Here is a 23,584-nt window from a genome sequence, read left to right on the forward strand (position 1 = left end):
GTAATCGTTACCTTTGTTTTCTCGATGTTCTGCTGTAATCCTGCTTTGGCACTTTCTGCTTTAACCTTCATCAGGAGTCATTTCACCTCTTTATTATTTTCTGCTAGTAATGTGGTTTCATCTGAATATCTCAGATTATTAATGGTTCTTCACTCCATCTTCTAAATCTAATCTCAGTTTCCTTATGATATGGTCTGCATACAGATTGAATAGATAGGTGATAATATATGTTCTTGTCTGACACCTTTGCCAATTGGAAACCATTCTGTTTCTCCATGTTCTGTTCCAGCAGTAGCCTTTTTTCCAGAGAACAGGTTGTGCATCAAAACAATCTGGCACACCCATTTCCTTTTAAAACCAGCTGTAGCTTTTCATGATCCACAAACTCAAAAGCTTTCCTGTAATATATGAAGCACAACCTTATTTTCTTCTGAAATTCTCTTGCATGCTTCAATAATCAACATAAATTTGTAATATGATCTCTAGTGCCTCTACCTTTTCTGAATTCAGCTTGAATATCAGGTATTCTAGTTCCACATGTGGTAACAGTCTTTAGGTTTCCAGTCTGTGGCAGTTAATTTTTTTCTTTATTTTTTGGCATATTCTTGTCAAGATTTTGATGGACTCCATTTATATGGCTTGAAATAGCTCGACTGATATCTGCTCCCGATGATTTGTTTTTCCCAATTGCGCTCAGTGCAGCTTTCACTTCACTTTCTAAAACTATAGGTTTGTCTTCAAAAGATTCTTCTTGGAATGAATGTGACATTCTTTCATCTCTTTTATATAGTTATTCAGAGTACTGAACCTTCTCTGTATTTTGTTCAGTTTAATTAATGTATTTCCATGTTTATCTTTCAGCATGCTTAGCCATGCTTTAAATTTCCCTTTGATTTCTGGGATCTTGTGGGATAGATCTCTTGTTTTTCTTTTTATTGTTCTCTTCTAATTATTGTCCCTATGTGTAAGTCGCTGGAACATATTGTCCCTATGTGTAAGTCACTGGAACACTGCATTTACATTCCTAATTCTATTTCTATCACTTTTTACTTTTGTTTGTTATAATATCTTTAGCAATTTTTGAGAGATTAATCAGTCATTCATTTTGGGTTTTATGTCTTTTGGCTACAGGAATAGTTTTCATGCATCCTTCTCTGATAATATCCCTAGTTTCAACCATAGTTCTTCTGGTTTACAATCACTTGAATTTAGTAGTATGTCCATGGATGGGGTTGCCTCCCAGCATCTGGTAGCCTGTTCCACCCCCCTCTTTGTCATAAAGGCCCATCCCACAACTGATAGCCCTGGACTTACCACAATCAGCAGGGAAGCCAGCAGCAAGAAATAACCGCAGAGAAATGGCAGGAGATTCTGGGCAGGAAGCCTCTGCAGTTCCAGTGAACAGGGTGGAGACAGCACAGCTCTGGCCAAGCTGGAATCAGCAGTTCTCAGCCACCTTGGAGAGTGGGGCAGGGCTGGCACAGCCTCAGCCAGGCTGCAATCAAGAAGGAGGGCCATGAAAGCTGAACAGCCAGTTTCAGACTAGCAGGGCAAGACAGACATCTCATCAGCCACTAGGAGGCTAGAGCAGGGAGCTCCCAGGGAGAGGGAGCCTCCTGAGAGGGATAAAAGGGAGGCAGGCCAAGAGGGAGGAGGTGGTGTGGTGCAGGGGTTCAAGCTTGCAGGAGTGATGTTAACTACCTGCTGCAGGTAAAGAGCTTATGAACTAAAGCTGGAGTCGTGTCCTGTTTTTTTCACAAGGGTGGTGGAGTTTTTACGAGGCCAAGGCGGCCTACCCTGCAAAGATGGCCAGCAGGGGATATTTTACATAATGCAGATCTTTATTTACATGGCCTTTAAACTCTTCAGGAATGTTGCAGGATCCAGGATCTATCAAATATAGATGAAAACTTAAACTACAACATGCATACACACACCTTGCACTAGTAAAATCCTCAGGGCTTACTGAGGTGTCAGAACAGATTTATAGTATGAATTCTACTTGCTGTGTAGAAAATGCGAATGACAATTGGGGAGTTGACCAATTTCAGTTAATCACTAAAAGTCCAGACCTCATCTCAGTGAACTCAATTATAAAGCTCTCACTGATTGTGAGGACACAGGATTACAAACCGTAAAGATAATAATCCATCTTGTACAGTTGACAGACTCTACCTACAGACACAGAACCTCTTCAGTTCATTTCATGAACTGAGCTGTAACACAGAACATTGAATACAGCTCCTATGTATTCCTAAAGGATTCCTTATTCCTTTATGTACCTGCATTCTCCTTTCCACTTATTCTGAACATATATTTTAACATGACATGTTTACCCTGTATCATAAAATCTGTGAGCATTTCTACGAGTGAAATTGAGACATTGTAAAAATGTGTACAGAAAAGGACATGAAATGTAAGAAAATGTAAGAAAATGTGTTTAGGAATTCTAATAGGAATCCAAACAGATTGTTTTGAAATTAGTTGTCCATTTTGTCCATTTTTGCTGTTTTCTTTGAAGTAGATTAAACTTGCAAGTAAATAACACTGAAATGGTCTAGACTTGATTATATACAAAAGAGCTTCATTTATTTACATTTTCAAAAAATCTGAATCCAGCTCCTTGTCTCTAGCAAACTAATGCAAAAAACAAGATTACATTCTTGTACCTTAGGAGCTGGAGGTTTAAATTCTTAAGCCTAGTTTCCTGTTCTGGAATTTGACTGTCAGTTTATTGTCAAGAGGTGGTATAACATTTATTCATGTTATTATGCCAGCAAGGATTTATGTCAAGTTTTAGCCTTACTCTTTCAGGGCAATGTGATACATTACACTACAGCATTTTAGTAATTACCATGTCGACTTTTGCAATTATCCACACAAAATATAACGACGCCTGTTCAGCTTGTCTTCAAAAGTAACAAAAATATCTTATTAACATTTCAGGCAAATCAGAGATTAGAAGCATTGTTGCCATTCTCAGTTTTCTAAAACGTGATCAGCTTGCCAGAAGTATTTCCTTCGTTCTCTAATCACCTTTCTGTGGAAATGCTGTTATTGGATAGGCCACAATTCCTCATTGTGTCATAATATACTTTTAAATTTTGTTACTCTGGTGGTAAGGGAGGGAGAACTATGCTTTGGCCTTCCAAAGTGAACCACTTCTGGATTTGGAAGCAAAGCATTCAGTTTCTGCTGAGCAGCTACCAGGAGTAACATATTCTGCCTGGAGTTCCACCCCGTTTGTACTATGGACTCTCTTTTATTGCAGGCACAGTAGTTCAAATGATTTACTACATTCAGACTGGATGTGGGGATTAGTGAGCAAGATAGTAAATATTTGCCAGCTCAAATACCATTAGCAGTGCGGTTTACCATATGCAGTGAATGTATATGTAATGATGAATGCTTGGATGTTTTTGATAAGCCATCTTGCTACCCATCAGTATCCATTCTGTGATAACTGCTGGTGAACTGGGAAATCAAGAGAAAACCTATTACATTTTTAAACTGGGAAGAAAACTGCATATAATTTTGTATGACATTATGAGTATGTCACTCCTTATAAGATCAGATTGCTAACTGTATGCTGAGCATCTATATATTTATCTGCTATTACATGTAGAATAATGGAAGATTGAAACCTAAAGTGTTTGGTACTGTTTTTGGTACTCAGTCATCCTCATATGCTTGCTATTCCTGGACTAAACTTTAATGTTGCTTGTCCTTCCTTCTCAATTAAGTCCATTCCCCATGCCTTCCCTTTTTGACTTTCTTCCCCACAGACATGACCGGGGAGTCCTAGGTTCAATCTTTACAGCATGCAAAATGCTTTTGATTCCAGTCATGATGGGAACAGCAGCAGCTCCTAATCTGAGAGAAGGGCTGAATACATTTCATTTGAAGCTTTTACATGAAGTCAGATTAAAGTCTTTGTACATCTTAATTTTGCAAATCTTTGACATTTGAAATTTATGTTTAGAGTGTAGTCCAACTAGAAAGAATCCTGACCCTTGAAAGAGCATAGATTCAACGGGCAGAAAAGAAACCTCTGGGTCAGGAAATTAGCAGGGGACAGGAGGGGAGCAGAGAGCAAAAGACTGACTAGTTTACAGGGACGTAGGTATAGATATTTTATGGGGGGTTCGGGGTGGGGCCACACCCCCACCTGCCCCTAGGGCATGGCCACGCCTCCCCAAGCCCCGCCCCTGGCCTAGCGCTTGTAAAAGCAGCTCTCCGAGGTCGGGGATGGCAGACTCCCCTGCCCTGCCCTCCCTGCCCCTCCCCTCTGGGCTGAGGCATAGAGGGGAAATGGAGCCTGGTGCAAAATCTGAGTTTTGCGCCCCCCCCCCCCCCGGGCAGCCGCTGTGGTGAAGGAATCCACCCCCAAACAGCATCGCTTTCAATGGTGTTTAAACTAGATCAACCTTAAAGGGAGAATCTGGGGTCCCTAGTTAAACAACATTGAAAGTGATGCTGTTTGGGGGTGGATTATCCCCCACCCTGAAACATCATCACTTTCAATGTGGCCTAGTGGTTAAGAACAGGTGCATTCTAATCTGGAGGAACGGGTTTGATTCCCTGCTCTGCTGCCACTTGCCAGCGACTGTGGAGAGCTTATCTGGGGGGAATTCAAGATTAGCCTGTGCACTCCCACACTGCGCCCAGCTGGGTGACCTTGGAGGCTAGTCACAGCAGCTTTTCGGGACTGTCTCAGCCCCACCCACCTCACAAGGTGTTGTTTGTTGTGAGGAGCAAGGGCAAAGGGGAGATTTGTAAGCCCTTTTGAGTCTCCTATGGGAGAGAAAGGGAGGATATAAATCAAGCTCTTCTTCTTCTTAACTGAGGACCTCAGATTCTCCCCTTTAAATCCCATGCAGAAGGGTGGATTTAAAAGGAGAATCTGAGTTTAAACAGGGGGGTGCCTGCTGTCAAGGGGTGCAGTGGTTAAGCTAGAAGCACCAAACTTTCAGGGTATCTTTAGGAGACTCTCTAATGAAATTACCACCCAGGTTTAGTGAGAGTTTGGTTCAGGGGGTCCCAAAGTTATGGACCCTCAAAGGTGTAACCTTCATCTTTTATTGGCTCCCATTTGAGAAAGCGATGGAGGATGGGCCACTCCCTTTGGGGAGTCCCATAGCTTTGAACCCCCCCCTGGACCAAACTTCACAAAGAGCCTGGGTGAGTATCAATAAGAGACTCTCCTAATAATAAATCCAAGGTTTGGTGAACTTTGGTTCACAGTGTCCAAAGTTATGGACACTCAAAGGTGTAGCCCCCATCTTCTATTAGCTCCCATTGGAAACAATGGAGGATGGGCCACACTCCCTTTGGGAGTCCATAACTTTGGGCCCCCTGAACCAAACCTCACCAAACCTGGGTAGTATCATCAGGAGGAAGTCCCCAAACAATCCCCTGAAAGTTTGGTGTTCACTGCTAGCCCAAACAATGCGCCCCCTGCAGGCTTTCCATAAAACCGAAAAAGCACTAAAATGTTTTTAAAACCCACAAACGGAGGGGCGGAGCTTCGGACATGAATGGGGGGGTGGGTTCAAACCCGAGAACCCCCCCCCTTACCTACGTCCATGCTAGTTTATATTCTGGATCCATTCCAGTCTAACTTCTGCCCTGGCCATGGAAGGGGGACCATGCTGGTCACCATCACAGACAAGATCCATTTACATATGGACTGAGGCAGGTCAGCACTACTGGTGTTATTAGATCTCACCACAGTTTTTGACATGGTCAACCACAACCTTTTAACCAACTGCTGGAATTCAGGGTATGGTCTTGAAATGGCTGACCTTGTTTCTTCAGGACTGGAGGCAGCAGGTAAGACTTGGGGAGGAGGATTCCAGCAGCATCCATTAGTTTGTGGAGTGCCATTGGTGGCTTACTCCTCTTCAGTGTTGTTTAATATCTACATGCGGCCCCTTGCACAGCTTGTCTAGAGCTGTGGGCTAGGTTGTCACCAATTTGCTGATGACACTGAGCTTTTTCCTTTGATTGAGAGCTTGCTGGCACATGTTTTGGCACAGAGTCTGAAGGCTGTCGCTGGATAGTTGAGAAAGAGCAGGCTGAAGATGGAGGTTCTGTGGCTGGGCCGAGGGGTGCCAGTTGACGGTATCCAACTGTCATGTTTAGACAGAGTGGCTTTAACACCATCAAGAGTTTGGGTGTAACCTTGGAGCCCTCCTTGTCTATGGAGATCCACATTGCACATACGGCCAGGATGGCCTTTTTTTCATCTTTGGGAGGCCAGGCGGTTCACCCACTATCTGTCCTGCTCAGACCTTGCCACAGTGATCCATTCAATGGATCCAGGTTGGATTACTGTAACTTGCTCTGTGTGGGTTTACCCTTAAGATCGATCCAGAAATTAAAATTGGTCCAGAATGCAGCGGCAAAACTCCTCACTGGGACAATTGTGAGAGAGCATATTCCGCCTATGTTATGCCAGCGACACTGGTTGCCAGTCAAATTCCAGATCATGTGGTCCTGGCCTTTAAGACCTTGAGTGGTCTTGGAGCCTTGTATAAAAACCGCATCTCTCCATATTGCCCATGGAGAATGCTCTGTTCTTTCAGTAGTAACCTTCTGGTGGTCCCTGGCCCAAGACATCCAGTTGGCCTCAACCAGAGCCAGGGCCTTCTCGGTGGAACTCTCAGCTGGGTAACCTTGGGCTAGTCACAGCTTCTCGGAGCTCTCTCAGCCCCACCTACCTCACAGGGTGTTTGTTGTGAGGGGGGAAGGGCAAGGAGATTGTAAGCCCCTTTGAGTCTCCTACAGGAGAGAAAGGGGGGATATAAATCCAAACTCCTCCTTCTCCTGCTCCTCCTGCTCCTGCTCCTCCTGCTCCTCCTCCTCCTGCTCCTGCTCCTCCTCCTCCTCTTCTTCTTCTTCTTCTTCTTCTTCTTCTTCTTCTTCTTCTTCTTCTTCTTCTTCTTCTTCTTCTTCTTCTTCTTCTTCTTCTTCTTCTTCTTCTTCTTCTTCTTCTTCTTCTTCTTCAAGACAGAGATGTTCCAGCGGGCTTTTTTCTGAGTCTGATTTATTTCGTGAGTCTGATTTATTCCAGATGAAAAAGCAAGCATGCCAAATAGCATCCTCCGCACTTCCACTTGGTGCACCCCTTCCCCTCCTCAATAATTGGAGAATGAATTATGTTAAGTGGGGGAGGGGGTGAAATAAAATTTTAGGCTGGAATTTGTAGTAAATAGTCCGCCATCTGTATAGGAACTAGATTTTAAACGTTTATTATGTTATTGAATTGTGGTTGTTTTAATTTTGTATGTAAGCCACTCTGAGCCCGGCTCTGGCCTGGAATGGGTGTGATATAAATATAGTAAAATGAATATGTCTTATGTTTTTGACCCGTGAACATAATTGGGCAGCCCATGAATTAAATTTTGTAAATTGGTGAGTAAACATTGCCCTTCTACCTGACCACTTTGGTGCTGCTGACATAATTAAAAGAAGGAATGTTGAACTGGATATAGGTATATAGCTAACTGAACTGTCTTCTGATTCCCACTATGTTGAACGGTTCTGATATGCTAAATGTTGAAGAGTAAATGGCTTCATCGAGCAGAGATCTTGAACATTAAACACACACACATTCACACTCACACACAACGGAAAATGAAAGACAGCAAGGAGCCACAGAGTGGCACAACAGAGCAGTAGTTATATCTGACAAGACCCTTCTTAATACCCTCATCTTAACCAATGGCTTTAATGTGCCAGTCTACTCCATTCGGTAAAGTTTTGTGGAATTGCACTAATATATCTGATCCCAGTCTAGCAATTGTACTGTAGTGTTGATCCATGTGTCTTGTTCTCTAGAAACAGGATGAGAAGGTTTAACAGTTTTATAAATATGTATATGACAAGGGGGTACTTGCAAGAAACATGTGGGAGCAGCTATCCCATCCCCCCACATTTGCTTCCCCCCCTCTCCCCTTATTTCTCTCAGATTCTCCCTCCTCCTTCCTCCTGCCACCCTTTTTCTTACTGTCCTTTCCTGTCACTTTTTCTCTCTTTCTACCCTTAACCCATTAACCCCATACTCTCTCTCATTGCCACCATCACCATCCCAGCTTCCCACCTGCTTCCTCCACGCCCTCCCTCCCTCCCTCCCTCCCTCCCTCCCTCCCTCCCACAGCAGCTCTCCTGGAATCACAATGGATCTCCCAGGTATACAGATCAGCTACCCTTAGGGTTGTAAGCTCCAGGTTAGGAAATTCCTGGAAATCTGGAGGAGGGAGCCTTGGGAGAATGAGGTTGGGGGGGGGGGTGACTTCAGCAGAGTATAATGCACCCTCCAAAGCAGCCATTTTCTCTATAGGAACTGATCTCTGTTATATGAGATCAGTTGCAATTGTGGATGATCTCCAGCCATCACCTGGGGTTTAGCAACCCTAGTTCCCCTGGAGGAATTGGCTGCTTTGGATGGTGAAATCTATGGAATTATTCCCTTCTGAGGTTCCTCCTCTCCTTAAACCCCACTGTGCCAAGTGTCCACTCCTCAAATCTCCAGGAATTTCCCAATCTGGAGTTGCCAGCACTATCTCCTTCCCACCCAACAATCAACGTATTTTTATCCACTCTCTTCAGCTTTAAGTTTTCTCTTCATCCCCGCTGCAGCCTCTGCCTGAAGCTCTAACTGCTATACCACCCTTGCTTCCATAGACTGCCTGCTGTTGAGCAGAAACAAGAAGTTAGTCCTACTTGAGTCATTCAAGTCAGGTGGTATCTTGTCACTCAGAGATTGTTGCCAGGCCTAGGGTTACTAATCCCTAAGTGGGACCTGGAGATCCCCTGGAATTACAACTGAATTTCAAACAACAGAGGTCATCCTCCCTGCAGAAAATGGCTCTTTTGGAGAGTAGACTGTAAAGCATTACATCCTGCTGAGGCCTCTTCCCACCCCAAATCCTGATATCCTCACACTCTACTATAAAATCTCCTTTAATTTTCCAACCTGAAACTGACAAGCCTACTCCTGGGTTCAGTGAGTCCTCCCTCAAAGGCCAAAATAGGCCTGGAAAGGGTCCTACCCCTGCCTTTTACATATAGAAACTGAAATCTGGGATCTGTGTGGCCTAGCAACAGTCCCTGAGGGAATCTTTTGCTAAAAGCTACAGCTGCTCCTGTTACCATTTTTAGGTTTTTAAAAACCCCCCCCCCCCACAATTTTTCTTTTGTACTTCGTTTTGAAGATTTCACATTTTTCTGCATACCTTGGACCTTGTAGAAAAATCCTCCTTGCCCATGCACAGCTCCAGTCACCAGATTTAAGTATCCAAAGAATTACCTATTAGAATATAATATTAGCTTGTCTTAACCTCAACTGGTCTTGACAGATTGTCTTTGTGATTTTTTTCCCATCTGTTAATGCCTTTCAGTGGCCCTGGGAGTATACACTTTAAAAATCATTTTAAAATAGACCTGCTATTACTGTTGACTCAGCTAAGCCTGGTCAAGCCCGGCAAAGGCCCCTGGTAGCCAAGACTTCTCCACCTGTCTCACTCACCTGGACACTCTTTCTTGTATATTTAAGGAACTTTGTCCCTCTACCTCCTGAGTAATTCCAAGATACCTCACAATATTATTATATTATTGATATCAGGCATCTCTTTCCAATGTTACCATGTTCATCATCTTGGTTGTGCTAGAAAGAACCTTCAAAGTATCAGGGAGGTAGAGGAAAGAAATTATCTACTTCCTGCTGCCTGACAGCAGCATGTTGGGTCAGAGCAACGCCCCCCATAGTGGGCAAAGCAAGAAACCTGCATGCAATTAAATTATCTCCTCTGCCCCTTCTCTGATATCCTTGAAGGGCCAAATGGAACATGATGGAGAACTCAAAGCTGCCATGAGTTTTGCTGTAATGTTTAATTACAGAATTATGAATATTAGTTATATCTGCTATAGTCATTAATTTTTCAAAAAATGTTTTGTGATAATAAAAAGAATATGTTGGGTTTGTTTTTTGAATAGTTAATATAGGCATTCACATAGTGATTATGGATTGTGATTATGCATTTGTTGCTAGTGACTAGGATATTGTCTAGATAACCCTGTAGCATTTTGGCTCTTAACTTTTTTTATTTGTAGTAAGTAACCTTATGTCAGTGAGTAAAGAAATAATATATTAGATAGAGGTTTTCAATTTTCAGGTAGAGCAAACTGACATTAAAACTAAAAGTACATGCCTGAAGAAACACCGTTGGATGTCCATTCTAAAAGCCTGCAGGCCAACACATGTGGATTTCAGAGATATAGCGTATTTACTCCTGTGGGTTATTATGGCTGTGCTATTAGTCTCTGTGTCTTCTGTTAAATCATGTACAGAGCTATTTTATGTGACTGTCGCTTCCCTAGCTGCCTTGGGTCAGATACCAATTCTGGAAAGGTATAAAATAATATTGTGCTATTTTATGAGAATATGAATCAAATCAAAACTCTTAGATCATACAAGAATGGAAATATTAACTGGTTGAGCTTTATTCACTCATGTCATAGCTTGCATGACTGGCTACTTTTGAATAAACATTGAGTAACAGAGAAATACTTAAAATCTGAATTTTGAAATAACAGCTTTCTATATTTGGTATTAATAATAGTATTAATAAACATTGCATTTATACATGGGATACACTTTAGGAAATAAGGCCCATTGATTCATCGATATATATTATGTATCGTAGCAAAAATTCCAGTTGATAATATGGGTTGATTATGCACTCCAAGGTTCCCGTGACTTCAAAGAAAATTGGCCAGGGAGTTTTTGTTTCGAGGCATGTCCAGCATTATCACCCTGTGTGCAATGGGACAGGTATTACCCATCAGTTGTCTTTTTGCTTGTGTCTGCGCGGAAGGAACAATGTTTCACACATTCTCTATTGCTCCTGAATGCTTTAATTTTTAATATAATCTTTAATTTTTATCTTTAATCTTATGAATAGATTTATATATCAGTCTGTTGATCTATCACTAGATCAATATATTGACACAAAAAGGCAAACTATTAAAGAAAAGTTTTGACTATGGCATCATGAACTGCCATTTGCTGAATTTCCCAGTTTCACGATCTTCTGTCTCCTGATGTGCTTTAGATACAATCGTCAAGACCAACAGCTTTTTGCAGTGTGGTCTGGAATCACTGACTGCTTGTGTATAAAACTACCAGTTTGTTGATCAAATGCAGGGACAAATGGGGTTTTTGGACTGATAGTTAGTCTTATTGTTTTTACATTTTTTTAGAGCTAGTCTCCATTTATCAATCTATTGATATGGTTATTTAATTTTTTTAAATCTAAAGTTCTAAAGATATGCAGGAGCAGGGAGTCTATGGGCAATATAAATGATATGGCAGGACAAGAAGTAGGAAGTAGTTGGCAACAGAATGGAGGGTGAGGGGGAAGAATTCAAAGCAGCATGAGGGAGTGGGAAGGTAATATTAGGCAGGCTGGCTGAGGGTGGAGGGAAGAGGTCTGGGGCAAAGCTATACCCAATGGCAAATCTGCCTTTGGCAGCAAAGCAAGATTAAAATAGTGCTATCAGTGGATTACTTGCCATGGAGGGAGTGGAAATGAAATTGGAGCTAGAGAAAATATGTGCGTACAAGAAAACTTGCCGCAGTGAACATTCGCCTCCACCACTAACCTCCACCACTCAGCCATGTAGTTTGTAAAAATATCTCAAAGTATGATGTAGTTTTAAAAATAGAGATAATTCCTTTATCTTGGTGTCAAATGCAAATATCGGAATAAGTGGCTGAACATTTTTTTTTAAAAAAACTAGTTCTATATACAATTCTAGTAATCAGTGCTTTGTAATCTGATGTAATTGAATTACAAAGGGGGATTAATGCCTTCCAACCACATTTTGATGCCTGTGGGTATTTTAATTTATACTTTATGGTATCTAGCTGTCACGATAGATATTCGATTTTGTCAATAGTGAATCAAGAAACAATTAAGCCTCTTGAAAACATTCAGAGCTATCTCTTCTGCTTGTACAAAATTGACAATATTGTCTTCAAAATCAGTTGAATGGTACTGATTTTCAGTGCTGTGATTTACACCCACACAGGGTTTGGTTCCTGGATTGAAATTGGTTATGCTTTATCATATATAAGATACAAAATGGAGAATGGCATTGCCAGGGAAACTTATAATATAGTAGCAGCTGAGTTTCTATGGATGGCAAGAGAAGTTTAAAAAATGCTTTCAGAGAAGAAATTATCTACAACACACAGAAACAAAATCAATACAATACACTGCTCAAATATTCTTTATTTCTTCTTACAGGTGGCTAACCAGGTTGTGCAAGCACTGCTTACTCAGAAGGTAAGCCAGTTCTTTTGTGGAACAATCTTTAAAAAGGTTTAAAATGTGCTTATCAAAGATATGGAACTGTACATATATCTGTGCAAAAAATAATAGGAAAGACACTTTTGAGGACATCTAATAATGATTATCAATGTGATTTTAGTTAAGGCATGATGTAGCTTCTTTTTGATAAAATCAAGTTAAATGCATTGCTAAGCACAGTATTATCAGCAATTGACACACTCAGCAACAGGCTGCTCTGATTTAAAATTTGGTGAACGCCACAATGCTGAACAACCTAAAACATAGTATTTCCTGTAGCACATACTGAATATTTTAGAAGGCCTTGCTTCTCTATGAAGATGCTTAGAACTGGGATATGAAATTCCACTTTTATTTGTAATTGCTGAATCCACAGATCAATCATTCTTATTTTGTCACTTTATGCAGACTCAGTAATTACAGTTCTCAAATAACTAACATGCTCTAGAGTCTAGAGTCAAGACAGATTTTCATCTCTGATTTTGAGGCCAACGATGGCCAAACTAAACACTACATAAGAGATCCATGATAGCTTTCCAACTCTGCTTTTACTGAAATGCAGCTGCCAGTTGAAGTGAAAGAGGTGTGCTCAGCGTTTCCTACAACACAGTTTCCTATTTTGAGTTGTCCCCCCGCATCTGTGACCCATGACAGAAAAAAAATACATTTACTTATTGTCCCTCTTGTATGAGGGGTGAGTGTTCAACAGTGTTAATCAGGAAAATAGCACAGAGAGAATGCTTAGTAGTTCCTTCTGAATAGACATGCAATAATAAAAATAAGTTGGAAGACCAGTTGCAGATCTCCTGGATGCAGTGTAGTTGAGCCCTGAGCCAGCTTTAGACTAAGAATTTGTTTTGCTACTATCTTTTTCCTTTCTTAACATTCTTATATCTTTGTAATAGGAAACATCTCCCTCATGGGATAACATGAAGCATTTTATAGCGGACATTAACTCCTTTAGGCCTTCAAATTTTCACTTGTTATTGTTAATTTCCACAACAGTCGTATGAATTATATGAGAGTTTATTCAGTACAATTGGAACATGTGAAATGTCCCCAGAAGACCTTATCCTAAGTACTTTAACTTTGACCCAATGCTTCAGGCTATTTATGTGGTTTTACAGTCAGTTACATTCCCTGCGTAGGCCTGTCCCTCTGTTTCTGTCTAATGCTTTGGATGCTTAAGTGAGTTGTGTAGCACACAAGTTCTCATTATTGATGAAAGAGATTTCTCAGATTCATTGTCTAGTCAGCGATTCTCTATTTGTCCCCTGACTTTTGTGACTGTCTTATTGTCCACCTATTGTGTGCACTTATTCATCTGCCGACATCTTTCTGCCAAGATTCCATCTCACTGAGCCACACAACTTGTATGGTGGGCCTGGACATTATGGAGGGGATCATGAAGATTATTTTAGTGGGCTTAAACTGAGTTACAAAAATTGTAGCTCTCAACTCAGGGTCGTTTCATTGCCCATAATCTGTTTTAAGCATGTGTGCTTATTTGTGTGTGTGTGTACGTGTGCATATGTGTGCGTATGTACCGGTATATATAAAATGAATTTGTCATTCCAAAGTCCTCAGTGGCCTCATTTTAACATCATATGAACTCTATAGGTATGGTGTCCTAAGAGAGGGGCTAGTCCAATCCCATTTGTGAAGGATTTCTATACTTTCTGTACGAGTTCAAACTCATTTAAAAATCTCTATATTTCTATTCAAACCCATCTAAATAAACTTCTTGCTTATTTGGTAAATGAATTATCTGTAGCCACAGTTGCTTTCTTAAGTTTTCTGTTACGTCTGTTTATTCACATCTAGCTAGCTGCCTTAATCCTGAGATAGCTACAACTGAGTTTCCCAGGTGCTTTGAAGGGAAGAATTACTCCAGACTAGGCATCTGTCACTTCAGTTAAGGCATACACTTTGACAGCTTTCCCTACCACCATCTTGTCCACAAACATTTCCTGGCCAGTCTAGCTAAAGGATGCTGCCTCCCTGGGCTATATCCTAGGTTCTGCCACAGCTTTTATGTGGTCCCTGCAAGGAAGGTGGATGGCAAACTTACTCCCTGGTCTGTTGCAAGCAGCAAATGCTGTCCCCCCCCGCCCCCCGGCCCCAGCGGGACAGAAACACTGGGGTGACAGGCAGTCAAGCCAACTTGGAGATTTTGCCACCAAAATGGCCTGGCAATCAGCTTCCCGTACTCCATGTGACAGGGAGAACTCAGAATTGGTACACTCAGCCTCTCCCCACACCCCCAGAAATGCCACAAAAGTATTTAGGAAGACCAAACACCTTGAAATTACAGGGCTAGATATGGAGGCAGATGACACCTTCTTCATTCACTCGGAGATGATTTCCTGTGATAAAGAGGAGGGAGATTGATCCTGGGATGAGGAGAAACCACAGCATCAGTCCTCCAGATTGTTTTCTCATTGCATCCATTAAATATCAACTTAAGGAGTCCAGTGCTTCTAATAAAAATACACTTTCTGCACAGCTGGACAATAGGGCTTTCAACAATCTGCAGCAAGCCTTTACTGGCATAGACAACAGTACAACAATAGTAAAAAGCCGTTTTAAAAAACATATACAGTACAGGAAATAAATGATAAGTGGAAGGAAATCTACTGGCATTTAGTAATTTCCAGAAGAAAGTCTGCCACTATCATACAGAGAGAAGGATCAGGATTGTCCAGCAAGTAATGTAATCTAAATAAATCGGGGAGATCGGGTAAATGTAAAGGAGTAAGATTCACATACTTGGATCTGATTTCCTTGAATCTGAAACAGTGTAGTAATTGGTGGGCCAGAGATTCAACTGAGCCATCATTACATGGGCACAATCTTTTAGCCTTTTCTTTCTTGTTAAATCTGCCATGTAACAAGGCAGAAGACATAACATTAAACCTGGTGTGCATTATGGCTCTCCTTTGAGCAGAGTAGTGTGCCAAGTGGCCCTGTTCAAATGGGAGAGAAAAATACAGGGGGGAGCACGTTTTCTTGGCTGCGGTGATTAGGGTAGAGAACTCTCTATTCAATAGTTGACCTTTTAATTTTCTATAAGCTTCTGAATAGGACAAAGGGCAAAGTGAATCCACTGACAGTCCAATAGAAGCCATTTTTTCTTCGATTATGGAAAACCAAGGGTTGGAATGGGTGTCAGAGAGCAGATGGTGGACCAGGGAATTACAGTCCAAGAGAAAATGAATTCGCAGCCAGAATCTAAAATTCCTCAGCCAAGTGGCTGATTCCAAGGAGTTTTGACCTAACTCCAGACAAAGGGCTGCATAGGGCACGCAATTTGGGAGTCCAGTTATCTTATGAAAAAAATTGGATTGAAGAGAATTCAAGGAGTGGTTAATAGCTTGAATCCAAATTGGGACTCCGTAAAGCATTCTCGAGGCGACTTTGGCATTGAAAACTTTGAGGGCAGGACGGATAAAGGAATGGCCACAGCTGTAAAAGAAACGTAGTAATGCTGACATACTGTTAGATGTATCTAGGAGAGCGGCCTTCCTATGGGTTGCCCATGAAAGGTTATAGGAGAATGAAAGGCCAAGGTACTTATAGCACTTAACCTGTTCAATTTGGGTGCTATTCATTGCCCATGTGAGCTTCTTAAACCCATATCAGGATGTCCCTTCCCAGAATATTTTGATAAGGCCATAAAGGTGAATAGGCTTCACCTTGCAACAGTAGCAGATTGAGCATGATGGCCAAAAAGTTCTATTCACTATTTGAAGATGCAGTGGAGGACTTAAAAGTGCCTTTGGTGGATGTACCAGTAGTTGCCTTTCACTCGGGTGATTCTCTGTAAGGACAATGAAAATGTTTTAAAAGATTCCTTAGATAGAAAGAATGAGGTAGCCATGATGAACATCTGTGAGGTTTGGTCTTTGGACATCAGAGCTCTGGGGGCCCTGCCTATTGTTTCCTAGGGCATCTATAGTATGGGCAGACAAACTGGTACAAGACCCAACAGTGTTCAGAAGGTCTCTGATAAACTTTAGCAAGCTTTACAGTTCATAGCCAATGCTTCCTGGGTGGCATTCAGTTTTGTGCCAGGTTCCAAGCAGCTACAGTGGTGGCATATAGAAATCTTTGTTTGGAAAGTTGTATTTCCATGAAAGCAGGAAAAGTTTACTGGCAGTTTATACTTCGGGAACTCCGCCTTAGTCAACATTTTGGTGGAAACCAAGAAGAAAAAAGCCATACTGTCATCTTCTGCTCAAACCACCCCCAAGGTGCAACTTTATGAGTAGGTTGTGACTTACCTTAGTAATGTCACCAGCACAATCTCATAAATTCACAGAGTACATGAGCAAATGCATGACCTTCGGCTGATACTTAGTTATTTGGATCATGAGTAATTCCATCCACTGTATGTTTCTAAGCCATAATTATGAAAAAGTTGCCCATCACTTGCTGTGCTATCATGCAACATTTGAGCCCCGTCAGAGACTTGGATAGAATGCCATGCATAATTTTGCTGGGATATTTCACTGTATGCAGTCATCAGAAGGGCCCAGACAGTGACAACTTTGTTGCTGATTGGCTGTTATGTGGTCATGGCCTGGTAGGTTTTGGTCCTAATGTTTTGCCCGCATCTAAGGCTGGCGTCTTCAGAGGCATGTCATGATGTGTCTCTTTATGGCATAATGTGGAATTATTTTGTGGCAGGGTGTATGTTTTGCCATACACCCTGTCATACACACAGAGGGGTGACACACACTTCCATGTACAGTTCATTTACAGTTGCATTTGCTGTTGTATTTGCAACCACATTCACACCTGCATTTGCAATCGCATAGGTGTAGGCAAAACAGTAGGGGCAAAAACTACTAGAGAGTGTCCACGCAGCCTGGAAAACCCATAACAGCCAATTGATTCCAGCCATGAAAGCCTTTGACAATACATAGTTGCTGATTCATTCCATATTCATACATTTTTCTTAAATATAAAGGCAAAGCTATGATGACCAATTCTGAACATCCCTAGAACAACTGCATTTAGCTCAACAGGAAGTCCATGCAATATACAGAAGGAAATTTTTATTTAAATATATGACTTCTCTTTGCTGAATTCTTGGTTGAGCATTAAAACAAACTAGCCAACATCAGGATCAAAGCATAAGTGCAACCAGTTTCTGTTGTTATGCATCTTAACTGGCAAAAGGATACAAGTGCCTACATAAACCAGATTAACATTCTGCAATTTAGAAGCCCATATGTGACAGCATATTTTCTGGTGCATTGGTTTCAGTATAGTATTACCTTATTTAGGAAAAAATGTGTTTGGTGTGTTTTTTTTAAGACTGAGAAGAGAGACTTTTTGTGGGTTTCTAAATTCTTTGGGACTAATATTTTTCTATGATAACACTTTTTGTCTATGTCAGAAACCCACAGAGACTGAAAGTAAGGTACTATGAACACAATGATATACATTAAAATCTATTTAACTATTTGATTTCCATAGTATTGTTGGAATTTACAAATGCTGAGTACCTTCAGTTACTTTAATATCTTGAAGAGGAGACATGAAGCATCACTCTAAATGTTAATGAATGTTAACTGTTACAAACCTCCTAATGCTGTTTAGACCAAGACCATTCATAAGAGAGGACAGGAAGACAATACTGTACAGTAAATGGGAAATTAGGCTCTTTGGGTCAATCACCAATGACTGCTTTACAGATCCAAGTAATAACTGGTGAACAGATAAGTCTTCCACCACATTGCATTAAGACAGAACAAGTAATGCTACCAAGAGATAACACACCTCAAGGGCATAATGAGATACAGAGAGAATTTGAAGAGCTCTGAAAAGACTGCTGAAGAATAATGCTGGGCTGTAACTTCAGTTGTGTGTAGTATACTGCAAACTCAGAATTGCCCCGCAAGGAGTACTTTTTTTGCTTAGATTAAGTACATCATATAATAATGTAAGGAATGAAGTACTGCACTTCCCACACGCCTAGAACATGGCTTCAGCAGTACCAACAGATTGTGGCAACATCAACCAACAGAGCAAACCTTGAGTGATTTATCAATGTCACTGCATCCTTGAGATCACATTTATAGTTTGAAATGGGCTCTTTTGGAGTATATCATTCTGTATAATACATATGGAATTCCTCCAGTGAGCCCATCTTTTAAGTGTAATTGTACAAGGAAATATATTAAATTGGGAGTTCTACCTCAGAGCACAACATTTTTTGTTGGTTTTGTTTTCTTCATTTCCACAAGTTACAGGTTTTACTTACGAGGCACCTAAAACTGACAAGGAATAACTGGCAAACAACTATAAGCATATCTAAAAAATATCTTGTGTGTTGGTAGGTAGATTTTAATTCAGGCTAACCTGATAGATCATTCCTACCATAACGCCATGGCTTCAGCCTCCTTGCTGTTGAAATTTCAGTGTGTTTGTAAAAGTGAGAGGAATTTTTACTATTTGTTTACTGCAGTTTCCTCACACACAGGCTTGGTAGTTTATTCAGAAATTTCATTTGTCAAGATGAAAGCTTAATAATAATGACCTTTCTTCTAAACAAAATCCAATTCTAGCCGGTGACCTCTGCTTGATTCAGGTGTGTTGTTCTCATGGAATATGGTTAGCATTTTGTGCCTTGGCAACAGTGCTACAGTTGGCAGCCAGATGTGTCTGTTGAATCCTGTGGCAAGTTCATACACTATTGTGTCACGTACCGTACACTGGCTCCACTTCCCGAGTCTGGCTCTTTTTCTAACAAGCTTCTTTCTCACTCCTTTGAAAGAGGAAGAAGGGTCAAGGTTCAGTACTGTTCTTTTCCCTGGCTGACTTTCACTGCTTGGAGTCCAGAGCAATCTGTCCGCATCAGCCTCTCGGTTTTAAAGGCCAGCCTGAAAAAAGATGCAAGCCCTTTCTCAGTTTACTGTGACACAGCAGGGTGGGACTTCTCGGAGAATAGAAACGCCAATTAATTGATAGTTCCAGCCTCATATCTGCCTATTTTAACCCATTCCCTAGTTTTAACCCCATAATTGCCCCTGGATTTCTTCACACACACATTGTTTTTTTCATGCCAGTAGCTTATCGCATTATTTCTTCACACTTTTATTTTTTTAATCTCAACTAAAAATCTGTGAAGCAGGTTAGGTTGAGAAAATGTGATTGGTCCAAGGTCACTCTAGTCACCCATGGTAGAGTGGAAGAAGAAGAAAAAGAGTTTGGATTTATACCCTGCTTTTCTCTCCTGTAAAGAGTATCAAAGCAGATTACAAACTCTTGCCCTTTCTCTCCCCCACAACAGACACCTTGTGAGGTCAGTGGGGCTGAGAAAGTTCTGACGAAAGTGTGACTAGCCCAAGGTCATCCAGCAGTCTTCATGTGTAGGAGTGGGGAAACAAATCTAGTTCACAAGATAGTTTATCCGCTCTTAACCATTATACCATGCTGGAGCTTCGAACTGGATTGTCCCAGATCCTATTCTGACAACCGTAACCACTATACCACACTATGGACCAAAGGGATTCAGAGGACTCTTTAGATTAGGAGACAAATAGATGAGGAGACAAATATCCCACGCACAGCTGGCAGCAGTGGAACTGCAGTAGGAGTTGGCCTAAACTAAGATGGGTGAGCACCAGGTCAAGAACCAACACATTCCCTCTCACATTACCTCTAGAGAGGTTTCTGAAATCTGCACATCAGAAACATGCTTGCACTTACTGCCAAACTCTTGAAGAGTTGCTTGAGCACACCCTGTTTGCTTGCTCGAAATTTATGGGATTTAGACCCAACTTTTTTCTTTTGGCCCCCACTTTGGCAGGCCCCTGTTCTCTTAATTCTAAACTGAACTACCTGTTGAATAACCAGGATCCTGAGATATTGGAAATGGTGGCCAAGTTTCTGATTAACACTCTGAATTAATCCCTTGGGGTTCCCCCCCCTTTCTTTTCCTGTCTATATTACCTCCATGAATGCTCTGTGTGTGTGTGTGTGTGTGTGTGTGTGTGTGTATTTCAGCTACTTCATTTTGTTTGTTTCTACTCTGTTGATTTTCTATTTTGATGCCTAATAATGGTTTCTGATGTGAAGTGATGCCCACGTGCAGGCAAGCTCCAGCTGCTTGGGTAAAATCCTGTTAAATGAGGCTGGAAAACAGGAAGCATAGAAGCAATGAATCTGCTTACCTGCTGCCCCAGCTATGACTATATGTAAATACATTATATTCTTAATTCTGACGTAGGCCAGGACTCCTGAATTCATGTCGGTCATGTTAAACCTCTTTGGATTTAACAATTGTGAGTTAGGGCTATCTGTTCTGCTCTTGAATTGGACTTTGACTAATGCATGACAATAGAGTTCAGTCCCCAAACTTTCCCTGATTTCAATCAAATGGAACCAGAGTCTCTATTCATATGTCATTTATTGCTACATGGTTACCATTTATGCATGTTTAGTATCAATACTCTAATGGTGACATCTACAACCAGCAATCATGTGATCTTGAAAGGTAGTCTAAAATAGTAAATAAATTCATACAATATATTTTACAGACCCAAACAAAAAGAAAATACAGTATGCAAAATACAGAAATAGTCCAGCCCATACCATACGCATACACAGCAGACAAAATATTCAGTATTCTCATATATCTTTGTTACTTTGTTCAGGGGTTCGCAGGACCTCAGATAAGAACTTAGCAACCATTAGCGATATCCTTGGATTCATATCCTCTAATAAAAACATCACGTAAAATTGAGATGACTGACTGGAAGCATACTTCAGCAAGGGATAAATAAGCTTTTATTGTTAACAACCTGAAGGAATCATGACATAGAAGAATATGCTCTACTGTAGCAGCATCCTTTTTGCACAGTCTAGAGGTGTAAGGGATGTCTAAGATTCTGCCCTGGAGCATTTCAGAGGGCAATACATTTGAACTGGCCTTAGCATTGAGGATGCGAAACTTAGGAACCTTAAGGTTCTTGGAATATTCAGCAATCTGGAAGGAGCCTGTAAATTTGATTCCAATTGAAAGGAAGGAACAAAAAGCAGGTGCATGATACCAAAGTTCTGAACAGGCAATATTCCTCAGTCTGCTTGATTGACCTTAGTGCAGTGTGCAAAAGAAATGAAGAGGATAGTCTAATGGAGGCAGCTTTACATTCCAATGCTTTGGACCAACAACTGATGAAGCTACCCTGCCTTAGTTTCATAATCAGCTGTGATAAGGTCGTGTATTTCTGGTAAGAGTCAGGAATTGTCAAAGAATTTAGGAATGGCAGTCCCCAGTTGTTCAGTACTGTATATCATGCAAAGTTTCCATTATTCTTTTGATGTTGTTTGCCAATCGATAACATTTCTTGTTGATTCCCCCGGTGAATCTCCTTCTATTTTTAACAAGAACACAACAGGGTAACCATTTTACAACATCATTTTATATCTAGTTTTTAGCAAATTGCTAGATGTTAATACAACGCAGGTGTGCTTTTCTTGACCTTTCTGTAAACTGCCCTAGAATTGAAACACTTTGTTAAATGATAGAGAATAGAGCAACTTGTATTTTCCTCAGTTACTCTTTAAAAGGGTTAGGAAATATTCAGGGTTTGGCTTTTTAAAGGAACTGTGCAGGAGGAGGCCTTGCTTGGTCCATAGTTAATTTCAGTTACCAGTTCTCATGAAGCATTTTCTCTTGTGGCCACAGTTTTGAATCTTAATTGCAGCAGCTAGCCTTTCAAATAACTTGATTATTTTGCTAGAATCTCCCACAGACCTGCCTTAGTGCTTCCACTTCCTGAAATAGAAAATGGCACAATAGATCCCCATCAGAGGTCTAAGATGAAATGGTTATTAACGGGGACTTCTGTTTGCAGAACTGAAGCTTTAGGATTTTTGCTGCACTTCAAATAAAGGATAGCATTACCTCCTTGTCACTTTGGGAGGAAAAGAATATATACGTTGGTGAGCCTGAGGGGTACTTTAAATAAGCACTTCCTTACAATGTGCTCAGACAAAGTGACTTCTTAATTAATCCAGTGTTACCTTTGAATTAAAGTTTATCCATGATGTTTTCAGCTATCTCATGACAAAAGTGTTACTACTACATCTGAATTCTCCATGCTGGTTTCACAGCAACACTGTAAGCAGACAATAGCATTTGGGTTATTTGAGACCATAATTTCATATTCTGACCTGCTGCTTCTTTAGACCCAATATATTAGACTCAATATATTATCAGTGCTGGTAATGAACAAACACACAGGAAGCTAGATGAAAGTATTTTTCTGCTTTGAACATTTTTAAATATAGGGAAACCATAGCCCCCATAATAGTTTTCAGAGAAACAAATAGAATATTTCTACCACTGGAATTTAATAGGAATAAATGCACCATAAGTTTATTTCTCTATAGAAATTTTGTTGTATTTGCCACCCTTGCTCATTTTTCTGGGTCATCCCAGTTATAGTACATAGCTTCCATTTCCTACAAGGCACAGTGATTTTGCACAGATCAGGAACATTTTGCAAGAATTCTGTAAGTTTCGTCCTGATCTACTTTATTCCTAAGTGTTTATAATTTTATTCTCTTTCATCTTCTGACTACGTTATGCACAATATTTCTGATGTTTTAAAAAGTAATCACAGGGAATTTGTATGCTTATATTTAGAGTTCTTTGTCCAGCAACACAGTATTATCTGCCCAAACAAATATTCTTTCTACACAATAAATATGAGTAGTTTATTATTTCAAACAAAGCTTCAGGAAGAAGTTGTTTCCCAGTACAATAGTGACTGTGGGTAAATCCACACATTGCACTTACAATGCACGAACATTACATGAACTAACAAAACTGAGGCACATTCCTGTTTATTTATTTGCATTATTGTTTGTCTACCTTTCTTGCTGAAACTCAAGGCAGATGTAATCAATAGAATGAGACATCTAACAAGCAATGTAATAGGATTAGAATTGCTAAACTCTGAAACAAATAAAAAAAACTGAACAGAGTGTAAGTATTAAGCATGAGATGTTAAGCAAACAATAGATGGTATTACATAAGTACAAATTTTGCTTGTATTGAAAATGAGAAAATGCACACAACAATAGACAATACTTTTTTTGCCATCAAGTCTCAGTCAACTTACAGCGATCCTCAAGAGATCCAGAGATAAACTGTGCATGAGAAGGGTTGGAGTGTGTTAGCCTACAGC

At 40.6% G+C, this 23,584-nt stretch overlaps 1 protein-coding gene across 4 annotated transcripts in view; it reads left to right on the plus strand.

Moving 5' to 3' along the window:
- Nucleotides 1-23,584, plus strand: part of NCKAP5 (NCK associated protein 5) — a 718,925-nt gene that overhangs the window by 526,440 nt on the left and 168,901 nt on the right. For all 4 annotated transcript variants that reach the window (XM_048483952.1, XM_048483947.1, XM_048483949.1 and 1 more), the window contains one exon: nt 12,315-12,353. In XM_048483952.1, the coding sequence (XP_048339909.1) occupies nt 12,315-12,353 (39 nt within the window). The remainder of the gene's footprint in view (nt 1-12,314; nt 12,354-23,584) is intronic.

The sequence above is a fragment of the Sphaerodactylus townsendi genome, linkage group LG02 (genome assembly GCF_021028975.2).
Source record: "Sphaerodactylus townsendi isolate TG3544 linkage group LG02, MPM_Stown_v2.3, whole genome shotgun sequence".
NCBI classification, from domain to species: domain Eukaryota; kingdom Metazoa; phylum Chordata; class Lepidosauria; order Squamata; family Sphaerodactylidae; genus Sphaerodactylus; species Sphaerodactylus townsendi.